Source organism: Hirundo rustica, chromosome W, assembly GCF_015227805.2.
Source record: "Hirundo rustica isolate bHirRus1 chromosome W, bHirRus1.pri.v3, whole genome shotgun sequence".
Lineage (NCBI taxonomy): Eukaryota > Metazoa > Chordata > Aves > Passeriformes > Hirundinidae > Hirundo > Hirundo rustica.
In genome coordinates, this window is record NC_053487.1 from 10,757,427 (window position 1) to 10,783,668 (window position 26,242).

Sequence of the window (26,242 nt, forward strand, 5' to 3'; positions counted from 1 at the left end):
CTATACCTTTTAAGATGGAACAAAGGGGACCTTTTAGATTATTCTTCTTTCCATCTAAGACCAGGCCATCAAGACAGCTTCTGTTACATATTTTTGAAGGTCAGGCCCACAGCTGTCATTTGGGTAGCCCCAGGCATCCTCAGCTGAAATTATAAGGGAGCTAATTGATTACAAAAAGAGACAGCTTCAATAGTCTGTGATGGATTCCCATGCCCAGAGGTAGCATCATACTGTATCTCAAAGGACATGCCCAGCTTTTTGAGTCTTTGCTCAAAATTATACTGTGGGAAAGCATGGATCTGATGCTTTCATAGTCATCCTTTTACTGATCCTTCCTAAGTCATGTACAACCTTACTAAGGAGAGGCTGCTTCCTCTTCAGCTTTGCAGACTCATCCAGTTTTGGGTATTTCTTGCAATGGTTCAAGATTTTTGGCCCCATGCCCATCAGTAAAATAGTACATTCTGAAAGTTATAGATTTGGTTCTTCAATTGTCAGTGCAGGTTGGGTTTTTTTCTCCTGTGAAATAACTGGAGTTTTAGGAGTATTTTAATACATGATACAGTTACACAGTCTATGGCAGATAAAGCCATGTGATAGTTACTGGGGGAAACAGTTTTCTGCCCCACAAATAATGTGGTGTTGCTCACACACATAGTTTTGTACTTCTAATCTGTGCCGTCTGTGCTTTACCTAAGTTTGTTTATGGCGATATAGTCTTCTATAGAGGAGATGAAATTGAAAAGTGATTTCAGCCTTCTTTCTCACCTATATAATGTAAAATAAAAATGAGAATAACTATTCTTTTAGTACTTATTGTCTCCAAAGGAGATACTGAAACACTGAGTTTGTACTCGTAAACTGCTGTTACCTGCTTTCTCAATAGAATTAGTTTCCTTTATTCTAGGCATCTTGGACTATCTGATCATTGCCTACCTTGTGAGGGCTGCTGAGTTGCTGTTATTTGAGAAGAGATAGGACAGGACCTGAAACTATTGATAACCATCCTTTTTTGTTGAATGCAGGTGCCTGTCAGAGGTCGTGGCTTTTTGTAGTGCTTCGCAGTTGATGCCATCTCATTTGCATGTGCAATTTTACCTCTCAAATACCTTACCTAGACTAAAAGCTCATAGAGATGGGGGCGTATACATAATCCTATCTGCCATCTTAATGGTTTGCACGTAATTTCTTCTTTCTTTTGCAGCTAACAGCTCAATAGACTAACTGTGCAATTGCATGAGTTGCTGTGCTATTCTTGACTAGTGTTTTAGCTGTTTTATTTTCAATTTCTATAGAGCTGATATGATCCCTGAATTTATTTTAAAGATGGAATTTAATATTAAAGCTAAATCTCCAGTTTTCCCAAGTTATTGTTTTGCCATTCTGTCTCTTGGTGCTTGAATTCTAGTACATCTGGATAGTGGTTCTCCCTGGCCACATACTGTCTATTGTTCAATGATACTTATAAGCATTTTTTCATTTCCTTTGGAGAAAAGGATAGCTCTGTACATGCTGTCTTGCTAGATTTATGGAGGTGGTTGAGAGGGAAACTGTTGCTTGCTTTGCAGATTTTCTGTGTTGTGGTCATATCTAGGCTTCCTTGAACTAGTAAAAGTCCATTATAGCCAGAAATATTTTGATATGGAAGATGTTTATGAATATAAAAATGCAGGATTTTAGAAACAGCTTTTAGTGTTTTTGTAAAAGTAAAAGAACAACTTATACTGAGAACACATAGAAGACTGGGCATTAAGCTTTGATGTTAGGTAGTTACTAAGTAAAAGTCATATAGGTAAGATGTATAATGTTGAAACTCAACAAAGCAGAACCTAGGTATTTTTCAAAAATCGATAAAGCAGAACTTTGTGGCTTGAATCCAGCAAAATCAAGCTACTCGTCTTTGGCAAGAGCAAAGTGACCTGAAAAACAGCCAAACCTCCACCGTGCTTGCCCAAAAGCGAAGATCAACCTGAGGAAGACGTTGGCCTTCCTCCCAAGACCCCAATTCACAACCACTAGGAGGCGTGACAGCTAATTAGAATACGAAGTGAGAGAAGGTGGGGAATGGGCGGGTGAAGAGGTGCGGGTTTATGGGATCAATGTGTATTTAAACCTGGACCCTGTCTTGACCAGGTACGCACGGTTTTGAGGAGATATCCCCTCGTGTGTCCCAGCTGGAAATGAAACATACCTGTTTTACCATTTTTAATTGTAAAGTCCTTATTCTACACTTCAATTTGAGATTCTCACATTCCATAAGAAAATCCAACTTTTAAAACTTGTTTCTTTTTCATTTTTTTAAAAAAATACAACTTATGTTTCCATTTGTATCAGTGTAATAAGTATGTATGTCTGTTTTTTTCCCATGAACTGGAGGGATGTGAGGTACAATCATACACTGAGAGCTGGCTCTTCCTTTTTGACTTTTGTATCTAATTCTATTCTATCCAAATAGACTTCTTGGGAGACTGTAGGGGGAAAGAAGAAAAACCTTGGAAAAGAAGGTTTGGAAAACAAAGACAGCAGAGAGAAACGAGGGGACAGAGAAATGAGTCGTGGCCGGGGAAGTTCCAACAGATCGGGAAGAGGAGGCAGCCGTGGCCGAGAGTGTATGTATAGGGGCTCATTTTTAGAGATTCAGACACACTTTGCAGCTGAAGCTGGTTGAGTTAAGAGCAAATGTTTAATGGAGTAAAGTCTGTTCAAGCTATAGCTAAGCACTGAAGGGATCATAACCTGTTTATGCAACAGGTATGCTCAGTCTGACTTGGTTTTGGGATGGTCTGAGTTTATTCAAAGACTGTAATGGTTTTAATTTAATAAAACCGGGTGGAAACACCAATTAATGTAGGGGTTTTAGTATTAATTTTCTTTTTGTGGGAGGGAGAGATTAGGAGAAAAAAACCAAAGCAAGCTTAAGCTTAAAAATGAACAAAAATAGTTTTATTAACATATATTAAAAGAATGAGAAAAAAAAATTGAGAAAAAGAAAAACCTAAACTAAAGCAGAATGATACTTTAAAACATGCTTCTTTCCTCTTACAAACTATTAACTTTCTTATTGAACAGCATAGAAAGACGCAACTTAGGATTTTCAGTCAGTTTCACTATTTAGACATAACCACTCATTACTTTAGGAGAAGAGTCTTTCTAAGATCTTTTTATGAAGACGTTTGCCACAAGACAAAGTAGTCCAGTGCTCTCAATGTCACACATCTGCTGCCACCCGGAGTTTTCGCAGACTGTGATGTTCTATCAGCAAAGCTTCTCAGTGTACCTGGAGTACTATTTACGAATACTTCTTCGAGTCTAAAATTATCTTTGTCTCAAAGGCTGAGACCTCCTTTAACCCAGGAGCGGGGGTTTCAAAGTTGCCAAATAAATCTCAATTACATCAGTCCTTAATTTTGATTAGAATAGCATTCTACCCAAATAATACTAAGATGCTGCAAAGAACAGTTTATTTCTTCATAATTTACCTTAGAAAAGTCCAGTTAAAAATGTCCACTTCTTCAATCCTATTCCAACACTATTAGTTCTTTCACTTCTAATCTAACTGACTTCATGTAGTGTTTATTTCTATGTACTTTCTTGTTTTCTTTCTTCTTTCTCTCAAGGAAGAATTGTGCTTTAAAAGTTCCATGTTGCTAGAAAAGGGTTAAATCTGTTCAGGCTTGCAAAAACCACGCAAGGCTGCAGGAACTGAAGAAAATACAAAGCTGTGCTGATAGAAGAAGCTGGTAGATGTCCTTTTTTTTTTTTCCACCCCTCGGTCTCATCCAGGGCGGCTCGGCTCGGAGTTGTTATGGAGCTACAGGCTTTCTTTTTCTGCTGCTAGCGGCGATTAAACTGGGCCATGTTTTGGCCCTTTCTGCTGCGGTCTGAGCACATGGCCTGCACTGCCGAGCTGCAGCTGCCCCTCTTCCCTGCCGGCAGCTGGGGAAAGAGGCTCAGCCAGCCCAGGCCCTCCCTGTGTGGGCAGCGGCCCTCAGACACCGGGCCAGGCTCGGCCCAGCCGCCCAAAAGGGCAGCAGGGCCCGACCCAGGGCCACCCGCCACCCACGATGTTACCTCATGGCTGATTTCCAAAGTGAGAGAGTGACTGATCTCCAGCAGTTAGTTTTAAATGTCCCCTCCAAAGTCACATCAACATTTCCTATTGGTTAACTTAGCTGCCAATATCCTGGCTAGCTTTTTGATAAGTCCTTGTTCTCTTCCCCAAACCACTCCACGGTTAGGCCAGGGAAAAATATCTCACATTTTTCTATAACTAGAAAACAAAATTGTGCCAACCCATGATAAAGACACTAAATTTAAATTTCTGCCCTTTTTTGATTAATTGATCTTGTACAAATTGCTATTCATTTTAAGTTTTAGAACTGTCTCTCTGTAAAACTGCTTGAGAAGCAAATATGTTGCTGCATAGCTGATACAATTTTTTTCTCTTAATGAAAAAATTATCCAGCTTTGATTGCATCTCCTTTTATGAGTGGCAGAACCTGAAGATGTTCTTACCTTTTTATAAAGGGAAATGAAAAGACTGGGAGCATTATTACTCTCTAGCATATGTTACTCATAAGCCAACCAAAGCTGAGTTTCTACAATACAGAAAGTTCATTGAGAGTTGAAATGTTTAAAATTTTTCTACAACTTATACGGGTGCAAAAATACATTGTACAAAAACAAACTGATGTTTCCAAGTTAAGTAGCCTCACATTAGATAGCCATTGTATGCACATTGCTTTTTTTCTCTTTAGGTTTTATCAGCAGTATCAAAGCTATATAAATTGCCATTAAGGACCATATGCACTGATAGATGAGCAGAGAAACACAAATAAAAAAATATGCTTAGCTTTTGACTTAAACGCAGGTAAAAAAATGTACAATATTAGCCAATTATTTTAATTATTGTAAGACCTTCAAATATTGTGCCAGTGAAGACGTGAATCTTTGTAAAATAATGTCAAAGTTAGCAAAAAATAGTAATAAAACTTGCAGCTTGTCTTGGGGTGCAATGCAAGATGTAACCAAAAGTATGTATTCTATTGCCATCTGTTGAAACCATTTGGGGAGGTGTTTTCTTTATCTCTTCTATGACCCATTCCTCATAACTCCGGGGGGGGAGGGGGCAGGTGTCTTCTGTTAATGGGCCAGCTGTTAAAACCAGGTGGGGCAGTGTTCTTTATCTCTTCCACGACTCATCCTCCCTCCAGCGGGATATCTTCTGTTAATGGGCCATTAAGGTTCACTGCATGACTGATAAAATTACATCATCCCATTGTGAGATGCTCCACCCAGCAGGAGGAGCCAAGCATTCCTACCTAGATAAAATATGAGATTCAGAACACCAAGGCAGCCTGTTTCCACTGGATTCCCAGAGGAAGAACGGACCCATCTCACCACCACTAGACCTTCAGAGGAAAACTACACCTTTCTACAGGATAATTTCTGCTCCAACAGAACCACATCTGTCACTCCAGGAGGACTTAATTGGACTGCTACGAACACCCTGACCAACAGGATGTCATGTTGTATTCTGACTCTGTCAGTGTTTCCTTTTTTTTGTTTGTTTGCTTTTTGTAGTACTACATTTTTATTTTTACTATTCCTAGTAAAGAACTGTTATTCCTATTCCCATATCTTTGCCTGAAAGCCCCTTAATTTCAAAATTATAATAAATCAGAGGGAGGGGGTTTACATTCTCCATTCCAAGGGAAGCTCCGGCTTTCGCTGGCAGACACCTGTCTTTCCAAACCCAGATATAGCTATTCTTAGAAAAATTGAAATTAGATCCATCAAAATGAAAGTGAAGGTTAAATTTTTTGACAGAGACAGATGCTGCTTGTCTGTTTTTGTAACTGTAAAGATTTTTTTTCAAGTTTTTAACATATCTTAATATCTCCTCCCAGTGCAAGCAATATTGGTTTTGTTGCTGCCATTAGGAAAATTGTGCCATACAAAATCTCAACAGTGTTTTAAGTGGTCAGTCTTTTTCTTTTTTTTCTCTCTTTCCTTCAAAGAGCCAGCCATCTTTTGGTGTACTTCCTCAGGAGTTTTCTGTGAAATAGTTAAGGTGCAGTGCTTAGTACTTTTCTAATGCCTCACTGTCTTCCATTTTTTATCCTTCTGATTTAAATACAGAGAGTTCTTTTAAGCTTCCCTGGTTGTACGGGTATATGGTATGGGCAGACAAAAGCTGGTATTCTTGGCTGTCCCTTATTCTTTCACTTGCCACACAGCCTGTTATTGAGGAAGCATAGTATGAGGCAGCTTTATTTCCTACCTTGTTAAAGAGGTGAGGCCATAATTAATAGTGTAGGCTGCAAAACACTGCCTTCCTCTCCTCCCCAAAACCCCAACCCAATAGTAGCTTGTCTGCTGAAGGGCATTTTCCTCTTAGATATTTTGCTTCCTAATGGTCTAGTGCAAAGTAAACATAACTTGCTTATAGCTAGGCTGCCGAAGAAGAGGGGTGACTGACATCTGTTAACCAGCCCATTTTAAAATCTTGCCTTTTTTTTTGAGGTTTAGGCTAAGCAGATGGCTATACTGTCTCATGCATGAGTCTCTTAAGCTGTCCTCTCTCCACAGTCAGAGCTGAAGAGAATGGAGTGGACAACAGTCAAGGAGACAGGCCTTCAGACCGTGGGAAACGTGGCCGTGGGAGAGGTGAGGTGGTAGTATTGGTGCAGGATTGGCACCAATGATTTCATACCCTGAAATCAAACTCTCCCATTTGTTTCTTTGAACACTTGTTTTTAAGCATTGATTGGTTATAATTTGATTCTGTAAGCATTTAATCCACCTTTAATTTAGGTACATTCCTCTCCCTTGCCCCTTGTTGTGTCTTGGTCTCAGAACAACTTGAAAGAATTGACACAGATGACTTCTATGGTAATTTCCTGTGTAGCAGGCTTGTGTGCTCTGGCTATGGAGAGCTGTTTTCCCAGATTGACTCATGTCAGCCTTTTGAGACTGGGAGTATGCTGGGCTCTGCAGGATGTACCTTGGCAGTAAGAGAGCACTCAATTCCATCTGTATGGCTCTCAGGGAAGGATTTGATGTGTACTTGTGTTGTTTCTTTGGGGTAGATCTGGTTGTCAGGCTTGCCTTCTGTTTTTTGTAGCCAGAGAAAGTACGAGCCACTTTAGAGGCTTTTTGGTAAGAGAAGGAAATCAGCATAAAGGACTTGAGAAGAACCGTGGAAAAAGAATGCTGCAGAGTCTTAGGTACAACAATCTTATCCTGTAGAAGAGATAGGAAAGGTGTTGATAATGGATTTGATGTGGAATCAAGGGATGTGTAGTTGGTTTGATTTTCATGGGTTGAAGTGGAAAGAGGCTTGTTTCTTCTAAGAGCAAGTGGAATGAAAATGAGTAACTTGGGTACAGTGCAGATTGTGTGCGGAAGTGGGTATTAAATTAATTAAATTGAGAAAGTGCATAGAGCTAATGTACTTAAGTAATGTCTGATTGACAAAAAAAACTGCCTTCAAAAGGCTCTCTTCTTTGAAATATTAAGTAATGGGGCATTCAAAGACAGGCACACCCAACTTCATTGTCTCCAGATCTGTATCTTGAAGGAATGGAAACATGCAAAGACATGTAACTTCCAAAGGACTGCAAAAATGACTCAGTTGTACCTGTGAATCAGCAAATACCAAATGGTATGTGTAGAGAGGTAGCCTTGCAGGGGAGGATGTGGTACAGTTCACAGCTAGTTTTTTGGTATGTTAGCACTGTTAATAGATGGAATGTAAGTATTTCAGTTAATTGTTTTATAAAATAATCTTTTATACTCAAATTATAAATATAAAGGTAGGAGTTTTTAAAATTGTTGGCTGAAACGTAGAGGTTAACTTTAAATGCAGTCTGTTTTTTGCTTTGTAACCTTATGAACAATACACTGCTTTTGTTGTCAACACTGTAGCTCTCTAGATGAATATCATGTCTTAAGCCAAAACACTGACCTATCTGACTGAAGAAATAGGAACAACTTCAACCAATTTTCATTCACTGGCTTAGTGTACAAAGTATTACTGTATCTCTCTACCAAGTATTTTAGACTGTGCATTCATGTGAGAAAAGTATCTTAATGAAATGTTTTCAACTGTCTGGGATAAACTGGTTGACTTCAGTATTACTATACTACAAAGGTGTGTATTCTGTGGCAGGAAATACCTAATTAAATTTTAATGCAAACCTCTTGTGGTTTTTGGCCAGGACAGTTATTTCTTTTTGCAGTAGCCATGAGTGAGAAGAGCCTGGAGCCATCTGAGCATGCCTAGGTTGTTATTCTATACTACTCCTCACTGCCAGGGGGTGGAAGTAAGGGATTCTCACTTCTGAGAAGGATGGAGGGCATGGTTTATGGTTGGGAAGAAAAAGATGGCACATAGAGTGTCCCCCCACCATTTGGTTCATTGTCTTGGGAGTTATGCAGTGCCAGGTTGGTTGATGAATGTTGGGATTTTTTTTGTTTTTTTGCATGCAAATCACCCTCCTTTTGTACACTTTTGTTATTAGTATTGTTGCTGTTACTGTTCATCTTCTTATCTCATTGCTTTTTCCAGTAAATAGTTCTATCTCAACCCTTAATCTCTGCCATTATCTCCCACTGAAGGGGAAGAGCGAGTGGGGGGGGGGGGGGGGGGGAGGAGTGGGAAACACTCTAAATTAAGGAGTGCTGCTCCTAAACAGCTTTTAATTGGCACCCAGTGTGAGGCATGAAGGGTTGAGATAACAGACTTGCCCGGAGTCAGTGGGAAGCAATTTTGATCTAAGAATTTGTTGCATTAGGTATGGAGCCACTGGGCACAATGTTGTTTGATCTGTTCACATGGTTGTGGTACCTAACCCTGTATGTGTTTCTGTATATGCACTATGTGCCCATCACAGTGCTCCCTCTCAGAGCAGGGATAGGGATCAGGATTGCTTTGTTGCTGTACTATGTGATATCAGTTTATGATATGATAACATCAAGGGAAATGAGGGTCATTAAGGATGTGTCTTCAGTGCTGCTCTCATGCCATGGCCTTGGGTGCTACCTCTGGAAATTCATTAATAATCATACGCAGCCTGTGAGGGAAACAGGGAAGGATGATTTTCCCCAGCTTTTTACCCCCTTTTCCTCTTTCAGGCCTGTTACATCAACTTTTGAGAATTTTGAATTTCCTTTGGGTGTTAGGGAAAGTTTCTTCTTGTTGCTAAATCTGCCAGGTCTCCTCAGTGCAGTCTACACCATGTTCAGAGCCAAGAAAGAGATATCTAGGGAGTTTATTTAGAGATCTGCCACAAGGGTGGATGGATAGTCATGAGTGGCAAGGAATGTGGGAGAAAATGAGCCAGTTTAGGGGGAAATTCTCTGCTCCAATGGTTTGGAAGTTCACCCCTGAACAAGTATAGGACCCTGTTAAAGTGACAGAATATTTGCAAGGACAATGCTGTGACCGCTCCACAGAGGAGCAACTTGTTGCAGTGTGCTGGGCCCTGGCTACTATTTATTGGACACTGCTTGTCACTAGACAGCACCCTCAGGGGGAGGAGGAAGAAAGCAGAACAACTGACACTGTGGCTACTCAAACTGCAGCTGAACCAGAGGAACAGCCCATCCTGGTTGCAGTCATACCTATACACAAAAAGAAATCCAAGACCAAATCATTTCGCTTAGTAAGGGTTGAAGATGAAGCAGGGCCCTCAAAACAGGAGGAAGATGCAGAGAGGATGCATATTCCAGATTAGAGTCAGATTGTAAACCCTCTCTATCATGTGTGATGGGAAAAAAAGGGTTTCAAGTGGGGTTGTCTTGGTTTAAAAGACAGGTGTCTGCTAAGGAAGGTGGGAACCTCCCTTGGGATGGAAAATATGATACCCTTCCCTCTGAATTATTATAACTTTGAAATTATGGGACTTTCAGGCAAAGATACAGGAAAAAGAATTACAGTTCTTTACTAGAATGTATATACCAATGCAAACAAACAACAACAACAGCAGCAACAACAAACAAAAAACCCAGAAAGCCAATAACACCTTTCTCTTGGCCATCAAGCCTTTTCCCCTTCCGTGTAGTTATGGTCACAGCTGGTAGGGGTGCTGTTGGCCCCTGGCCAGGCAGGGCTGGTGCAATGATTCCCTTGTGACTGCAGGGAGCGCTGTGGTGTGAGCTCAGTGGCCTCTTTCCATGTGATTGATGGTGGCTCAGATAGCAGGAGAGAGAGAAAAGGGGCTCCCTTTGCAAACTCATGGGGAGCAGCCGGTCTTTGTCACTCTGGGTGGCAAAATGGACTGTAGGAGAAACCTCGGAGCTGTAGGCTGGAGCAGCAGAGGCGAGCACACCTGGGGTGGCAAGCAAAGTGTAGCAAAAACCCGAAACAGCAGCAGAAAATAGTGGGGCTGGGCAGTGGCAGCCGGGCTCCAGCAAGCAGCTGCCACAAACAGTCGGGAGATGCTCCCTCTGGAGAGGGGGAGGGGTCCCAGGTTTCCCTTGAGGCACCCAAGTAGATGGTGAAGGTCCCTCCCAGTGAGGTCCAGTGTTTAAAAGGCCTAGTTCAATGACTACTCCTGCGAGCAAAGGCTCACCCACAGGAAGGAGAAGCAGTGAAGGATGAAACTCCGCAGTGGCAGTGAATCCTCTGGGCAGCAACAGTCCGGCGCCAAAACCACAAACCATCGTCCCCCCTCCGATCCTGAGAGCAAGCTAGAGCTGAGCCCAGCCCCTGACACCCAGCCAAGTCTCTTGGTATCTCTGCACTTCCCAAGAGAAAATTCCCCAGCTACCAGGCTCACTTCCCAGCTAAGAGACTGCAGCCAACTGCACACCTTCCCTTCCCAGCCACATCTTTTGTCTCTTCAGTATTGAGTCGTTGAAAACCGATATAATCACAGACAAAGACCCTCTAACTAAAGTTAGAAAGTGGTATGTTTATTCACCACCGGGAGGCACGGGAGTCATCTCTGAAAGGCGTGGCTGCCCTGAACAAGGTTCTTTGCTCTCTATTTATTTTCCAAGATCTTATATACAATACATATGCATAACCCCAGCACCTCCCATCCTCGTTCGGTATTAAAATGAGGCTATCAGTCCTTCACGTGTGTGCAATTCTTCTCTTGAATTGGGTCGGTGGTCTCAAATTGGGTCAGTGGTCTCAAAGGATGAAGTCAGGAGAGTCTTCATTAGGTCTCTGTGACCCTCTGGCACGATCCAATGTCCCCCGCTTCATGATTGATTGATACAAAGTCCAGGTGCTGGCCATTGTTCTTAGTGGTTTCAATCTGTTCTTATGACAGTTCACTTACTCCACTTTTTCTATAAACAAGCTCATAATATAACAGTTAGCTCTAGCTTAGGCATCTAATAATCATTAACCTGCCATTTACTAATGTAACTTACATCTTGATCAATATAAATTGCTTCTAACCCTTAGCTAAAATCTTAACTCTTTAAAATCATGTTTCAGTATCATTGTTATCATCTCTTAGGCAATAAATGGGAGAAAAAAATCCCTGAGAGAAAGGATTTTTCCTTTTATTTTTATTTTTTTTTTTTCTAGCCTCCAACAGGGGTCCTGAACAAGAACAAGCTTTTGAACAAATTAAACAGGAGATAGTTCATGCAGTAGCCCTTGGGCCAGTCAGGACAGGACAGGATGTGAAAAATATGCTCTACACCACAGCTGAGGAGAATGGTCCTTTCTGGAGCCTCTAGCAAAAAGTACCTGGGGACACCCAAGGACAACCCCTGGGATTCTGGAGTCAGGGATACAAAGGATCCAAGGCCTTTTACACCCCAACTGAAAAAGAGATACTGGTAGCTTATGAAATGGTTCAAGCTGCTTCAGAAGTGCTTGGCACTGAAGCACAGCTCCTCCTGGCACCCCAACTGCCAGTGCTGGGCTGGATATTCAAAGGGAAAGTCCCTTCCACACATCATGCCACTGATGTTAGGTGGAGTAAGTGGGTTGTGTTGATCACACAGCAAGCTCAAAATCCCAGTCACCTAGGGATCTTGGAAGTCATTACAAACTGGCCTGCAGGTGAGAATTTCAGACTAATTTCAGAGGAGGAAGAGGAAAAGGTAATGTGCTGAGGAGGCTCCACCATATAGTCAGCTACAAGAAATAAAAAACAATATGGTCTTTTTCTTGATGGTTTCTGCCATATTGTAGGGATACATCAAACATGGAAAGGTGACTTATGAATTCATACATAGTGAGTTGCAGAAGCTAATGAGGGCCAAGGTGGATTAAGTCATGTTGCAGAGCTGAAAGCTGTCCAATTGACTTTGGCTATCACTGGAGGAGAGAAATGACCAGTGTTCCACCTCCCCACTGACTTGTGGATGGTAGAAAATGCTTTGTGGGGGTGGCTGGACCAATGAAAAAAAGACCAGTTGGCAGTGTAGAGGGAAAGACATCTGGGCTGCTGAATCATGGCAAGACATGGCTGCTCAGGTAGAGAAATTGACTGTAAAAGTACGTCATATACATGCAATGTTCTTCAGTAGTGTGACTCGTGGGTGCATGTGGAAAAATGGTGAGGTAGATCAAGCTGCCAAGATTAAAGTGTCTCAGATGGATCTGGACTGGTGAAATAAGGGTGAATTATTTCTGGCTCAATGGGCTCATGATGCATCAGGTCATCAGGAAAGAGATGCAACATACAGATGGGCTTGTTATCAAGGAGTGGACTTAACCATGGGACACTATATCCCAGATTATCCATAACTGTGAAACGTGCTGTTGTCAAGCAAGCCAAGCGGGTAAAGCCTCTGGTGTGGGGGACAATGGTCAAAATATAAGTATGGCAAGGCCTGGCAGATTGATTACATCACACTGCCACAAACCCACCAAGGCCAGCACTGTGTGCTGACAATGGTGGAAACAACCACTGGATGGCTGGAGACATACTCTGTGCCTCATGTCGTTGTCCGGAACATCATCCTGGGCCTTGAAAAGTAAGTCCTGTGGTGACATGGCACCCCAGAAAGAATTGAGTTGGACAATGGGACTCATTTCAGAAATAGACACATGAACTGGAGAGCACAGAATTGAGTGGATGTATCATATTCCCTATCATGCACCAGCTTCTGGGACAATTGAATTGTACAATGGACTGTTAAAAACCATTTTTAAAGTAGTGGAGGGGGATGGGACCTTCAAACACTGGGATCTACATTTAGCAAAGGCCACCTGGTTAGTTAACACTAGGGGCTCTACCAGTTGAGCTGGCCCTGTCCAATAAAAATTTCCACGTACCATAGAAGAGGAGAAAGTCCCTGTGGTGAATATGAGGAATGTGTTAGGGAAGACAGTTTGGATTAATCCTGCCTCAAGGAAAGGCAAATGCATCTGTGGGATTGTTCTTGTTCAGGGACCTGGGTGCACTTGGTTGGTAATGCAGAGGGATGGGGAAATGTGATGTGTATCTCAGGGGAATTTGATTGCTGGGTGAGAACAGTCTGTAATGTTGAATTGTATAATATTGGGTGCTGAATGACTGCCACTGTGCCATAACTACCATGCACAATGAGGATGGACTGCTCCAGATACACCAGTCATGAGCTGATGCAGCAGTCAGCTGACAGCACATCAGCCCTCCTCCCCTGGAAGGCATCTAAGACAGATAGAACCCACAGTCATGGACAATGAACTCAACAGACATCTTGGAGGGATGGCCATTGACAATGAAAATGATGTGTGTTTGTGTATATTTTTATATATACATATGTGTATATATTTGGAAGGTATAAGATCTGGACATGAGCTAGATGATATAGAACCCGAGGTGGATAATGTCCTGTTTTTCTTGCCAGAACACGGATCCTAGAGCCTCTGGGTGTTCCTAAGTTTTTATTCTGTACCACTTATCTCACTGCCAGGGGGGCAGAAGTAAGGAATTCTCACTTCCGAGGATGAGGGGGATGTTGCTTACCATCAGGAAGAAAAAGGTGGCTTGCAGAGGGTCCCTCTGCCATTTTGTTCATTTTCTTGGGGGGCTGTACAGCTCCAGGTTGGTTAGTGAATGTGGGGGTTTTTGTATGCTTTTGTTATTAGTATTGTTGCTGTTACTGTTTGTTTTCTTATCTTGTTGCTGTTTCCAGTAAATTGTTCTTATCTCAACCCATAATCTCTATCTCATATCTCCCACTGGAGGGGAGAGGGAAGTGAGTGTGGTGGTGGTTGTGCAGCACCAAATTAGGGGGTGCCGCTCTTAAACCATGACAAAACCCATGAAATCTGCAGGGAGTTGTATAAAGCTGCGTAATTTATTTCTCAGTATTTCAGGGATGGCTGACCTTTCTTTGGATATGAGTAGAGATTATCTTGGGGTGATTTTATGATGATACTTTATTTCCTAATCATCTGCTTTATGCCCAGAAATGTCTGCACTGCAGTATCTTTATGAACCAGGGGGTGGGACCGGAGCCTGGGAGGACTGGGTCTGGGGTCTGTTCAAGCTCTCGGTGGCTACATGGATTGTTACTTTGTTGCCTTTTGCTGGATTAATTTTTGCCAATTTAGGCAAGAAGCCTCTGGGGTTTTTTGTGTTTTTTTTTTTTTTTTACTTTCCCCTGGCCTGGAGGCTTTTCTCTGGCAAATCCTTTTGCCAACTTTTTTTTTTTCCTCTCTCTGGCCCTGGGAGCCTGTGGGGCAGCCACGGTCAGTCTGAACCCCAGGAAAGACCTAGCCAGCAAAAGAAGAGACATGAAAATCTGTAGGAGAAGGGAATACAAGTGACCTTGTCCCTGATAAGTAACAGCTGTGTTAATTACCGAATACAGCCTCACCCCTGATGAGTCACAGCTATATCCAATAAAGATAAGTGTGATAAAAGGGAGTGAGAATTATGAAAGAGGAAGAGGAACCTTGAGGAAGGGGAAATGATGAAGAAGGGTCCTGGGGAGAGGGAAACACTGCTGTGAGGTCAGTCTGGGTCTGCAGTTGTAGTCTAGCTAGGTAAAAGCCTGCAGTCAGGCTGCAAGGGAAACCTACAGTAGGAGCTTGCTGCAGCCAGAGTCAGTGAATAGTTGAAGTCAGGATGGCTAAGCTGTAAAGAGGAATAATTCAGGACCCTTTTCATGCTGTGATAAACAAGAAGTCTGTGTCTCAGCTCATTTCTACCCTCTAACAAGAAGGCTGCTGCAACAAAAATCCACCAGTTTTGCCTGCTGTGAGGAAGAAAACCAACGGCAGAGGATCAACAAGTTTCCCATCTGCTCTGCTCCGGGCTGCTGTGTGAACTACTCTTCTTCCCTTTCCTGGAGACAAAAGGGACCAGTCACCATTTTGTTTTCCAGGCCATGCAGTCAGCCTATGTATTTTTCTTCCCTGGGCATTTGAGTTTTTGTTTTTTTGGTTGGTTTTTTTTTTTTTTTTGTTCTGCTGTGGGTGAGTGTGTGTGGAGGATAAGTTTCTGGGAATTCATATCTAGCATTTATTCAATCCTTTTCTATGCCTTGTGGGCACCCCCTCCTTTTCCTTTCTTAATAAACAGTTCTCTTTTTTTCACTTTCACCCACTGGTATCAATTTCTCTCACTGGCAGAAGAAAAGGGGGTTATTGAAGCCCTTTCCCTTTTAGAGGAAATGCTCATTCCAGGGTGTTTTCTCCTGAAACTTGTCTACAAAACCAAGACAAAATAATAATAAAAATCTGTCATTTCATTTGGTAGTCTTTTCTGTTGCGCAGAATTAGGCGCTTCTGTGGTATTTCTTTTATGAGACTAGACGACTGCCGATGGCAAAAGGAAAGAGTCTGCTCTCTCTCACCAAGTGGGATATAACAGCTTTATTCTGGAGTCCTGCCCTGCCTGGCTGGAGATCTTTCCCGGGGGCTCACCGGTGCTAGAGAGAGCAAGGCCCTGCCTGTGCTGGGGCTTTATCCCCAGGGGGCAGGGCCCAGAGGCAGGGACAAACCACTACCCAATCAGGGATAAAGTGGGAGGGGAACAGGGTTGGGTTACAGCTGAGGAAGGACAAACCACATGATTACAAATCCAATGAAACACAATATAAACCCAATTAATGCATTACAACATTTTCCCTTTTCTTATTAAATTAGGAAGGAGGAAGGCTTGGTTCGTGGGAGATGCTCAGAGTTCAGACCTTGAGTACCTTTAAAGTTGCAGAAGAAAAATGACCTTTAGTGCAAACAAACTGTCTAGAAAAACACTGTTAAGGAATAATGATAATTAGAAGGAGAAGGTTAGGCGCTTTCTCCTCCTCCAGGCAGTACTGGCCACTTGTGGGGCCTCTGCAGGTGGCTTTGCAGTTTTAGGGATGAAAGGTTTCACCCACTCAGCTGGCACCCACTTGAGACCTGGGGGAGTGGACACATAGGCGTACCCATGACCCCAGGTGACCTGATCATGAGGAATTTTTGTTTCTCTGGTCGCTGGTTCCTTTACTATCATATCCGGTGACTTTTGCTGAAAGGCAGAACTGGTTAAAGCAGGATTATTTAGTTTAACATTTACATTTTCTATTCTTTTTAAAAAATTCCCTTTGGACCTTTGAGACCTCCCTCCCCCATCGTCCCGAAAGTCCAGAAATTGCTTCTTTAAAGGGCATTGAGATACCCAATGTCCAGCCTGATCGCACAGGAGACACATTGTTCCTCTCTTGGGCGGTGGCTGTGGCATAGGCACAGGAGGCATGGTGTCTGCAGCAGCAGCTTTTTGTGGTGGCTTGACTCTGGAACTGTGGTTTTGATGAGCTTTTATGAAGGGAATCTTTCTGGCACACACCTGGAGCATGTCATGTAAAGTTGGAGCTGGTTCTATAGACAGGCTGAGGATGGCTGCCTTGCACCGTTCGTTTGCATCGGCCAGAGCGATTTCCTCCAGGACCTGTTCTTGGGCTCCTTCACTCTTAACCTGTAACTCAATAGCTCGGGTTAATCGCTCCACAAATGTTACCAAAAGTTCTGATGGAAGCTGCTTTATTTTACTGTAAGGTTGGAAAGACCCATCAGGCTGGATTGCTAATCAAATTGGCAAATTCTTATTATCAAAAGCCATTTCAGGATTTTGCCAAAGCTCCGGAAGTAAATCTTTTTGGAGGTCAAAGGGAACTGTAGTATTCCTTGCTAAATTTGCTTTTAAACGGTTGCAAAAGTATTCTCTTTCATATTCAAATTTGGCCTGAGCTTTGCATAACCCCTGAATCGCTTGTTGGGGGAAGGGGTCCCAATTACTGTGGACAGCACCCCCTCTTTTTGACTGTTGATATGTGAAAGGGGTAGCAGAAAAGCTGGGATCACTTCCTGCTTCTGGGTTCCTGGCTCCCCCCCCCTCCCCTCCGGGGCATGGGAACTGGGACTGTGGGTGGGGAAACCATGGGAACCAGGGGCAGGAAGGGGCTGGAGGCTTGAGTCACACAGGGAGGAGTTGGAGGGTGGAGGTTTGAGGGTAGGGGGCAGAGTCAGAGGAGAGGGCAGTGCTGGGGGTGGCACTGAAGGGAGGGAGGGGTCTGGGAAGAAAAAGGGATTGCGGGAAGGAGGGACAGACAAAAGGAGAGACTCCTCATGGCTCAGGAGCACATGGCTTTGGCCATTTTGGACAAAGGAATCCCCTCCATCTTGTGACCCCCCCACCTGCGAATCACTAAGATGGGAGGTTTGAGCACTCGGACTGCCTGCAAAGGTACAAGCTGGGGAAAATTCACAAAGAACTGTCTTTTTTTCCCTTTTCATTTTGCTTTTGCAATGCAAACTTAATTTTTAAGCTATAAAAAGCAAAATTTGCATCATCTTTATTATTAGAGGAGCCAGATTGAACTATTTTTTTCGTTATAGCCTCCCAAAATTCTGGGAAGCTTATTTGCTCTAATGATACATGTGGAAGCTGAGAAAACAACCACAGAGTTAATTTTTTCAGCTGTTTCTTTGAACAATGGGTCCCCCCATCATCCAAGGTACTTAAAATTTGGTAATCGACTCTTTTTTTGGGACACAGACAGCCTAGCACCCATTTTTGGCTCAGTTTTTAAGTTTCTGTGTCCCTTTTAACTGTGACTGAGAAACTGAAAGGAAAAAAACCTCACTGGAGAGAAAAAAAAAAGCCAGAGGGGAAACAGTTTCCTTTTCCACCCCCCCCTCCCCCCCCCCCCCCCCCCCCCCCCCCCCCCCGGCTGCCGAAAGAAAGCACCTTGAAGGTTTTTACTCTGAAAGCAAAAACCTTCCCCGAAAGGAAAAAACCCTTTTCCCTGAGGTTCAATGCCTCTTAAAAAGATTTTCCCTTAGAAAACCAAAAGTGGTACTCACCAAAAATCCAGTGTTCCTTGCCTTTCTTTCCCAATCACTCCTTTTGCCTGAGACTGACCCTTTTTGGTGCAAAAAGAGCTTCTAGTCCCGGATACCAGGGTCATCTTTCCACTAACATGTGGTCACCTTCCCTGGGAGCAGCCTGCCAGTCGTGTGCTTCTTCGTAGCACTCCGATGGGTTCTTTAAGTCCAAAGGAGAAAACTACAGCCCTGGCCTGTGGAATCCTGTGTTTCAGAGACTCCACAGTGAACGCCAAGCCTGACAGGTCTGTGTCTCTGCGTATGTGGGCTACATTTCGTAACTCACGTACCTGCGTGAGATTCTTCGGCCATGTGCTCTCCGAGTGGTTCTTCCAGCTTTTTGGGAACCTCTTGTGGCTTCAAGCCACACATAATGGTGCCAATTGTAGTATTTCTTTATGAGACTAGACGACCGCCGATGGCAAAAGGAAAGAGTCTGCTCTCTCTCACCGGGTGGGATATAACAGCTTTATTCTCGAGTCCTGCCCTGCCTTGGCTGGAGATCTTTCCCGGTGGCTCACCGGTGCCAGAGAGAGTGAGGTCCCACCTGTGCTGGGGCTTTATCCCCAGGGGGCAGGGCCCAGAGGCAGGGACAAACCACTACCCAGTCAGGGATAAAGTGGGAGGGGAACAGGGTTGGGTTACAGCTGAGGAAGGACAAACCACGTGATTACAAATTCAATGGAACAAAATATAAACCCAATTAATGCATTACAACACGCTTCAGCTGCAAGTAAATAGGTGACTGGTAATTACTACAGAATCATTTTTAAAAAATGTTTCATGCAGAGCATGTGTATGTAGGAATCTAGGCACTGGAGAAAAAAATAGGGGTCAGATAATATCTTTGCAATTCATTGTCTATTTTAAGCTACCTACTGAGACTGGAGTTATCTTACTGACTGCTTTATAGGGGAAGGTTGTCTGGGCCATTGTGTTACTTCTTTACTGTAGAACAATATAATTTTAAGAAACTATATGCACTGAAAATAGCAGAAATGGGATTGACACTGTGGTGAAAATATAATGTTCACTGAGGGGGGAAAACCCTGATACTCAGTATTTCAGCCTCCATGCTATAGGTACCGGCCTTTTTAGGAGACTGCTTGATGAACTCCCTTGGGAGGCAGTCCTGAAGGGCAAAGGAATCTGAGAAGGTTGGACATTCTTCAAGAAGGAATTCTTAAAGCTTCAGGAGCATGCTGTCCCATGTGCTGAAAGATGAGCTGCTGGGGAAGACCGTGGGCCTGGCTTAACAGAGAGCTTCGACTGGAAGCTGGGGGGAAGAAAATAGTTGATAACTCTTGAAAGAAGGGGCAGGCAACTTGCGAGGACTACAATGATGTCATAATGTTGTACAGGGAGAAAATTAGAAGGGCCAAAGCCTTAATATGGCTGCTGCCATACAAGACAATAAAAAATGTTTCTATAAATACATCAGCAGCAAAAGGAGGGACAAGGAGAATATCCTTAATTGAGTGTGTGAGAAAGCATAGTGACAAAGAATGAGGAAAAGGCTGAGGTACTCAATGCCTTCTTTGCTTCAGTCTTTTCTAACAAGACTGGTTTGTTCTCTGGGTGCCCAGCCCCTGAGCTGGAAGATGGAGACAGGTAGCAGAATGTAGCCCCCACAATCTAAGGGGAAATGGTCAATGACCGGCTACACCACTTAGACACACACCAGTTCTTGGGGCTGGATGTGCTCTGTCCAAGGGTACTGAGGGAGCTGACAGCAGTGCTCACCAAGCCCCTTTCAATCATTTACCACCAGTCCTGGGTTGCCATCTATAAGAAGGGTTGGAAGTAGGATCTGGGGAACTACAGGCCTGTCAGCCTGACCTCAGTGCCAGGGAAGGTTATGGAACAGATTATCTCAAGCGCCATCATGTGGCACCTACAGGGCAACCAGGGCATCAGGCCCTGTCAGCATGTGGTTTTGAAGGCAGGTCCTGCTTCACTGTAATAAATCGACAAGCCAAATTCAGTAAATCAAAATTTAGAATTTTATTTTGAGACTTAAATTTAGTCTCCAATAGCCACAATTAAAAGGAACAGCGTCGAACCCTGGGGTTTCAGCACTGGGTGAACGTGGTAACGGACCCTATTGCTCCGTAACCCCCTCTGTTCACACTTTGTGCCTAGCACTGCCGGTTTTTATACAGTCTTTCGCTGAGAGTGGACGGCGACCTTAGCGCTCTTGCTTCGTGGTAGCTTCATTAGGTATTCATGTTCAGGTCTTGGGTCAGTTGAACAGATTCTCAGAGTGGAACAATGCTATGATTGCCGGGTCAGGAGAAGGTTTGGAAATGTTAAATCGGGCCGGAACAGTTAAGATACTAATCTCCTCCAAATCGTTCGATCATTAGCACGCCCATCTCCGGGGAAGGTACGACCACTCTCCCCATTTTCCATTCTTTTCTTTTTTTTGGTTGTCCCGAAGCTGTTCCCGGCAGAAATTCTTTCCTTCCCCAACCCTCGTGTCCCTTTCATGCAGTTTTAGTCTTAGTTAACCCTAAACACACTTTAGGTTTACAGATCTTAAATCAGACCGAACGCAGATCAATTTTATATTGCATATAACTACATTTCACCGTGAATTAATTACATATCACATTTCCTAACACAAATTAACTTTAGGTCATATATCACATTCACCAACCTGATCTCCTATGATAGGCCCCCCCCTTCCTGGTGGATGAGGCAAAGGCTGTGGGTGTTGTCTGCCTAGAATTTAGTAAAGCCTTTGACACTGTCTCCCATAATGTTCTCCTGGAGACACTTACTGTTCATGGCTTGGCCGGTTGCACTCTTAGCTGGGTAGAAAACTGGCTGGATGGCTGAGCTCAAAGAGTGGTGGGGAAGAGAGTTAAATCCAGCTAGAGGCCATTCACTAGTGCTGTTCCCCAGGACTCAGTGTTTAGGCCAGTCCTGTTTAATATCTTTATCCATGGTTGGTTGAGAGGATCAAGTGCACCCTCAGTACATCTGCAGATGACACCAAGTTGGTGTTGATCTGCTGGAGGGTCTAAAGGCTTTACAGAGGGATCAGGACAAGTTTGATCAATGGGCTAATTGTATGAAGTTCAACAAGGCAAAGGGCCAGGTCCTGCATTTGGGTCACACCAACCCCCCCTGCAGCACTGCAGGCTTGGGGCAGAGTGGCTGGAAAGCTGCCCAGCAAAAGAGGACCTGGGGGTGCTGGTTAACAGCCGGCTGAATATGAGCCCAGGTGGCCCAGAAGGCTAATGGCATCCTGGCCTGTATCAGCAATAGTGTGGCCAGCAGCACCAGGGCAGTGATCATTCCCCTGTACTGGGCACTGGTGAGGCCACACCTCGAATCCTGTGTTGAATTTTTGGCCCCTCACTACAAGAAAGTGGAAGTGTTCAAAAGGCATGTGGATGTGGTACTTGGGGATGTTATGTTGATGCTGGGTCAACAGTTGGACTTAATCTTGGAAGTCTTTTCCAACCTTAATTATTATGATTCTAAAAATGGTTACTAGATGTAATGAATGAACAAGCCCAATTCCGTAAATCAAAATTTTAGAATTTTATTTCGAGACTTAAATTCAGTCTCTAACAGCCACAATTAAAAGGAACAGCGTCGAACCCCGGGGTTTCAGCACTGGGCGAGCACAGAAACGGACTCTATCGCTCCGTATCCACTCTGTTCACAAAGTGTGCCCAGAGCCGCTGATTTTTATACAGTCTTTCGCTGAGAGTGGACGGCGACCGTAGCGCTCTTGCTTTGTGGTAGCTTCATTAGGTATTCATGTTCAGGTCCCAGGTCGGTTGAATAGGTTCTCGGAGTAGAACAATGCCATGATTGCCAGGTCCGTAGAAGGTTTGGAAATGTTAAACTGGGCCGGAACAGATAAGATATCAATCTTCTCTTAATCACTCAGTCGTTAGCAGGCCCATCTCCAGGGGAGACACGGCCAATCTCCCCATTTTTCCCATTCTTTTAGTTTTGTTGGTTGTCCTGAGGCTTTTCCCGGCAGGGACCCTCCCTGTCTTTCAATCCTCCTGTCCTCTTCTTACAGTTTAGCTTTTTTTTAACCCTAAACACACTTTAGGTTCTACAGATCTTAAATCCGACCGAATGTAGATTAACTTTATTACATATCACCATATTTAACGCAAATTAATTACATATCACAATACCTGTGATATATGTTCTAAAGTTAATTCGTGTTAATAGGATATAAAATGTAATACAAGCCATATAAATATAAGTTTTGTATAAACTAGCATGTTATAAGTTAAGTTTTGTTCAAACCAGCATATTGTGAATTAACTCAGGGGAAGGTGGCTTAACAAAATAAAGGAATTTCTCTAGCCCGAAAAGGCATGGGAGGGACACAAGAAAAACAGGATTGGAATTACCAGGAAGAGGAACAAGAAAATGCCCCTGTCGGGAATCCTTGAAAGGGAACAAAAGGCGACGGAAAACGGAGATGATAGCCCGGAGAACCAGATGATTACCTTAGATCGATATCTAAATCACCTCCGCCAGAAATTAACATCTCCACACCACACCTGGACCCAACCATAAGCAGTATTGTCCTCCTCCGCCGATCTAATCAGACTCTCGGAACTGAGTCCTGCATGATTAATGAAGATGCCTCGGAGGAAGGACCGTCAAAATCCCGAGTCTTTCTCCGCGATCCAGTGTATAAAAAGAGACTGCTGCAAACCGAAGATGTGAACTTGGGGGATAACAGACTGGCAGAGTGTGTTATCATTGTTCACCCGGCGCCGATCCCGGGCTTGACGCTGTCCTTTTAATTGTGGCTGTCCGAGACTGTCATTTTGTCTCTCAATAAAATTCTAAAATTTGATTTATCTAATTTGGTCCATCTTATTTATAACAATACCTAACACGAATTAACTTTAGGTCACATATCACACTAGAGTACATGCATTATATTATGAAACTGATTCAATGCTTCTAGCTTTATGATAACTAATAAGAAAATTATTTTAATTGTAATGTATATATAATTAATATCAAGATATTATATTTAATATAGCTTCAGTGTTTATTTTGGTAATATGGAATACCTAGAATATGAATTTTCTATACTTAGCCTCCTTATCTCTTTGTAAGGCTTAAACTTCTGTCTTAGTGTCTTGCTGGGAGGATGGCTGGCTCTGTATTTCCAAAGCAGAGACCATGACTGTTTGATTATTGTGTAGTCAGAGATAAGCACAAATCTAAGGTGTTGCCTGCACTTCCAGTCTGCCTTCCCTTACTGTTCTTAAGCCTATTTCTTAACCTTAAAATGTCTTCACCTAATTAAACCTGTCAGTGTGAAAATCTGAATTTCAAAATAAAGCATCTGTGATGCAGTGGAATGATTTAGGTCTGAAAGCTCAGCAAACTGGATTTTTTACAGATTAGGTTATTAAGTTAATGGAGTGCTCCAGTCTGAGTTGTGATGCTACACACCTTTCTCATTCTCCCATGTAGTGTGCATTTCTTTTCTGGGAAGAATAGTTGTGTATGAGAGGAACAATTATTTCTATGCATGGATGGTACCAGAGTGAAGTCTTGATTGTGTAATAAGTGTTTTTAACTCCCAGTGGGTTTTAATGGAAACAAAATCTCACTGCCTGCTTAGATTGACTTTTCTATAATTAATTCCAGAAAATAAAAATATAAATTGAATAAGTGGTGGCTAATGTGAACCAAGTTGACTGACGGAGGTGTGTGTAATTTTGTTATTTGCCTGATTCCATTATTTGCTTTTGTGCTCAATATGCTGATTGTAAGAAAGTCTATTCCTTTAGACTCAGTGGAAGATTTAATGAGCTACTGCCACATCACTTGTCTTTTTGTCAGTTTATAAAAATGTTAGAAAAATTGCTGATTGTGAATTACCACAGGGAAAAAAATTAGTGAACATTGGCTATTGTAATATAGATCATATCTAAGCATCTTTTTAGAGTAGTGTTAAAGCTATACTTTTTATGGTAAAAGCACAAATTGGCATTACTGCTGGGAGGAATTGATCTTGTCTGTCTCCTGGTACATTTGAACTTTATTAGAGGATTGATCTAAGTTTAAAATTAACCAAGCCAAAAAAATAAAAAGGGGGCAGGCAGTATGGTAGCTGGGGACAACTGGGGTTTTGGTGACTTATCCTTGTGTAAAGGTGACTGGTTTTCTGGCATTTAGCAAGCAGGAAACTGGTTTGAAGAGCCGATACAAGTGACCTAATAATTTTGTTTTCTGATGGTGGTTTTGTGCTCACTTACTTTTTGACAGTATGTGCAAAGCTTAGTGCAGGAAAGAGCAGTTGTGATCACTAGTGAGAAACTTCTGTTGTAGTAGTTCTGATTGAAATGGGTTTAAGTTACTGTAGGATTGCATGCTCAGAATATGGGTCCCTGCTCTGAATTGTGTGAAGCCCTGTTTGCTCACTGACCCTTTAGTCGCTGATAAAAAGTCGCAAAAATTTGGAAATACTTGATGGCCATTCACAGTTGCTTCGTGACTAACTTCTCTATGTTAGAAGGCTGTGTGCCTTTTAATTGTTTTAAGGCCATGTTTTGATTTTGGCAGCAAAATACCTTTCTTAGCATGAGAATTTCAGACTATAGTAGTGATTTGATTGTGTTGGAGAATATCAGCCCTTCCCACTGGCATTTTGCATTAATGACCATGATGTATGAGATTCTGTGTCAGGGTGGTCTTTCAGTAGTGGGTACTCACTGTCCCATATTTTGAATCAGTTCTTCATAAGTGTCTTACAAATTTGAATTTAGTGCTAACCCTACTGGTTTGGTACTGCTCGTTTGTCTTCACTAGAATACTTTTTGTTGCATTTTTTGATTAAACTTAATTTCAGTTTTGACAGAAGGCATAGACACAGCTTTATGAAGTTAAGGGAATCTACTTGAAATTCAAGTTTAGGATTAACTTTTTATACCAGATCACCTTGAAAATGCCTTGCTGACTAGTAGTCTAAGACTGTGCATGGAGCTTCAGGAACATGATGTTTTTCTAGCAGTTTCTAAAATTGTTAGAAGTTCTTATTGCTGTTTTTAGCCAGTAGTTTATTGTGCCCATCCTAGTATAGTATCTTACATATGCCTTGTTTGCTAAAACTTCATCTTATGTGTAATGTGCTTATGTTATTTTTTCAAACTTTTGTACTTGGGAGGCTGGGGAGACTTACATCCTCTTCTAAAATCTATTTCTACTTTCATGCTAGCTATTCCAACTATTCTCTTTGTACCTAATTTCTGCCTCACTCAGAAATATTTCTGCTTGACTGTTACTGATTTGCAGCTCCCAGTCAGTCCTGTAGTTGAGTTTGTAAAAAAACTTTTGATCTCTCTTCTGTGCATTAGTAAATGGTGTTTAATGCTGTATTGATAGCTGTAGGAAATACAGTGTCCCCAAGTAAGCTTTTCTAGCTGGTTCTGCTCTTTTAAGAAAACAAACAAAACCAATATTTACTAGGCAGAAAGATAAACAAGAGTGCACTAACTTCTAAAGCTGCAACCCTGTAATGCCATGGATCACCTTCCCAGATTGTGGATTTTAGGTGGGTGAAGGAGAGAAGAGCAGTAGAAGAGGTAAGCTGAGCAAGGAGATTTAGAAGGCTGAGTTATCAGATGGGTACAGCAGGGTCTAGGGCACTGTTTATGACAGAGCAAAGAGCACAGCTCCATGTGTGGGCTCAGTGAAGAGAGATGACAACTGCCAGGCTGCAGTTAGCCCTTTCCTAATCTCTGCCTCTTCTCCCCAGATGATTGTGAAGAGTGCAGAGGGGAAAATGGCCTAGTGTCAGACTTCATTCTTCTGTGTTCTTGTTGTTCTGCGTTGCTGGATGGGAATCCTTCCTCTGCAGGTTTACATGGTTGTTATCCTGTATAGAATAGGGGTAAACCCTTTCATCAAAATGCAAATAAAGCTATCCTGCTAATTTGATATTTCTAAGAAGTCCTT

The 26,242-nt window shown here is 42.6% G+C and overlaps 1 protein-coding gene across 11 annotated transcripts in view; it reads left to right on the top strand.

Annotated features, from left to right (window-relative positions):
- The window catches only part of LOC120764843 (ubiquitin-associated protein 2-like), a 256,201-nt gene that overhangs the window by 109,855 nt on the left and 120,104 nt on the right, over positions 1–26,242 (top strand). For 10 of the 11 annotated variants that reach the window (XR_005704307.2, XM_040088943.1, XM_040088936.1 and 7 more), the window contains 2 exons: positions 2,456–2,609; positions 6,592–6,669. The exons of the other annotated variant lie outside the window; for it this stretch is intronic. Coding sequence is in view for 9 of the 10 variants with exons in the window: in XM_040088943.1 (XP_039944877.1) it covers positions 2,456–2,609; positions 6,592–6,669 (232 nt within the window). In the remaining variant the exon portion in view is untranslated. The remainder of the gene's footprint in view (positions 1–2,455; positions 2,610–6,591; positions 6,670–26,242) is intronic. 11 annotated transcript variants of the gene reach the window in all.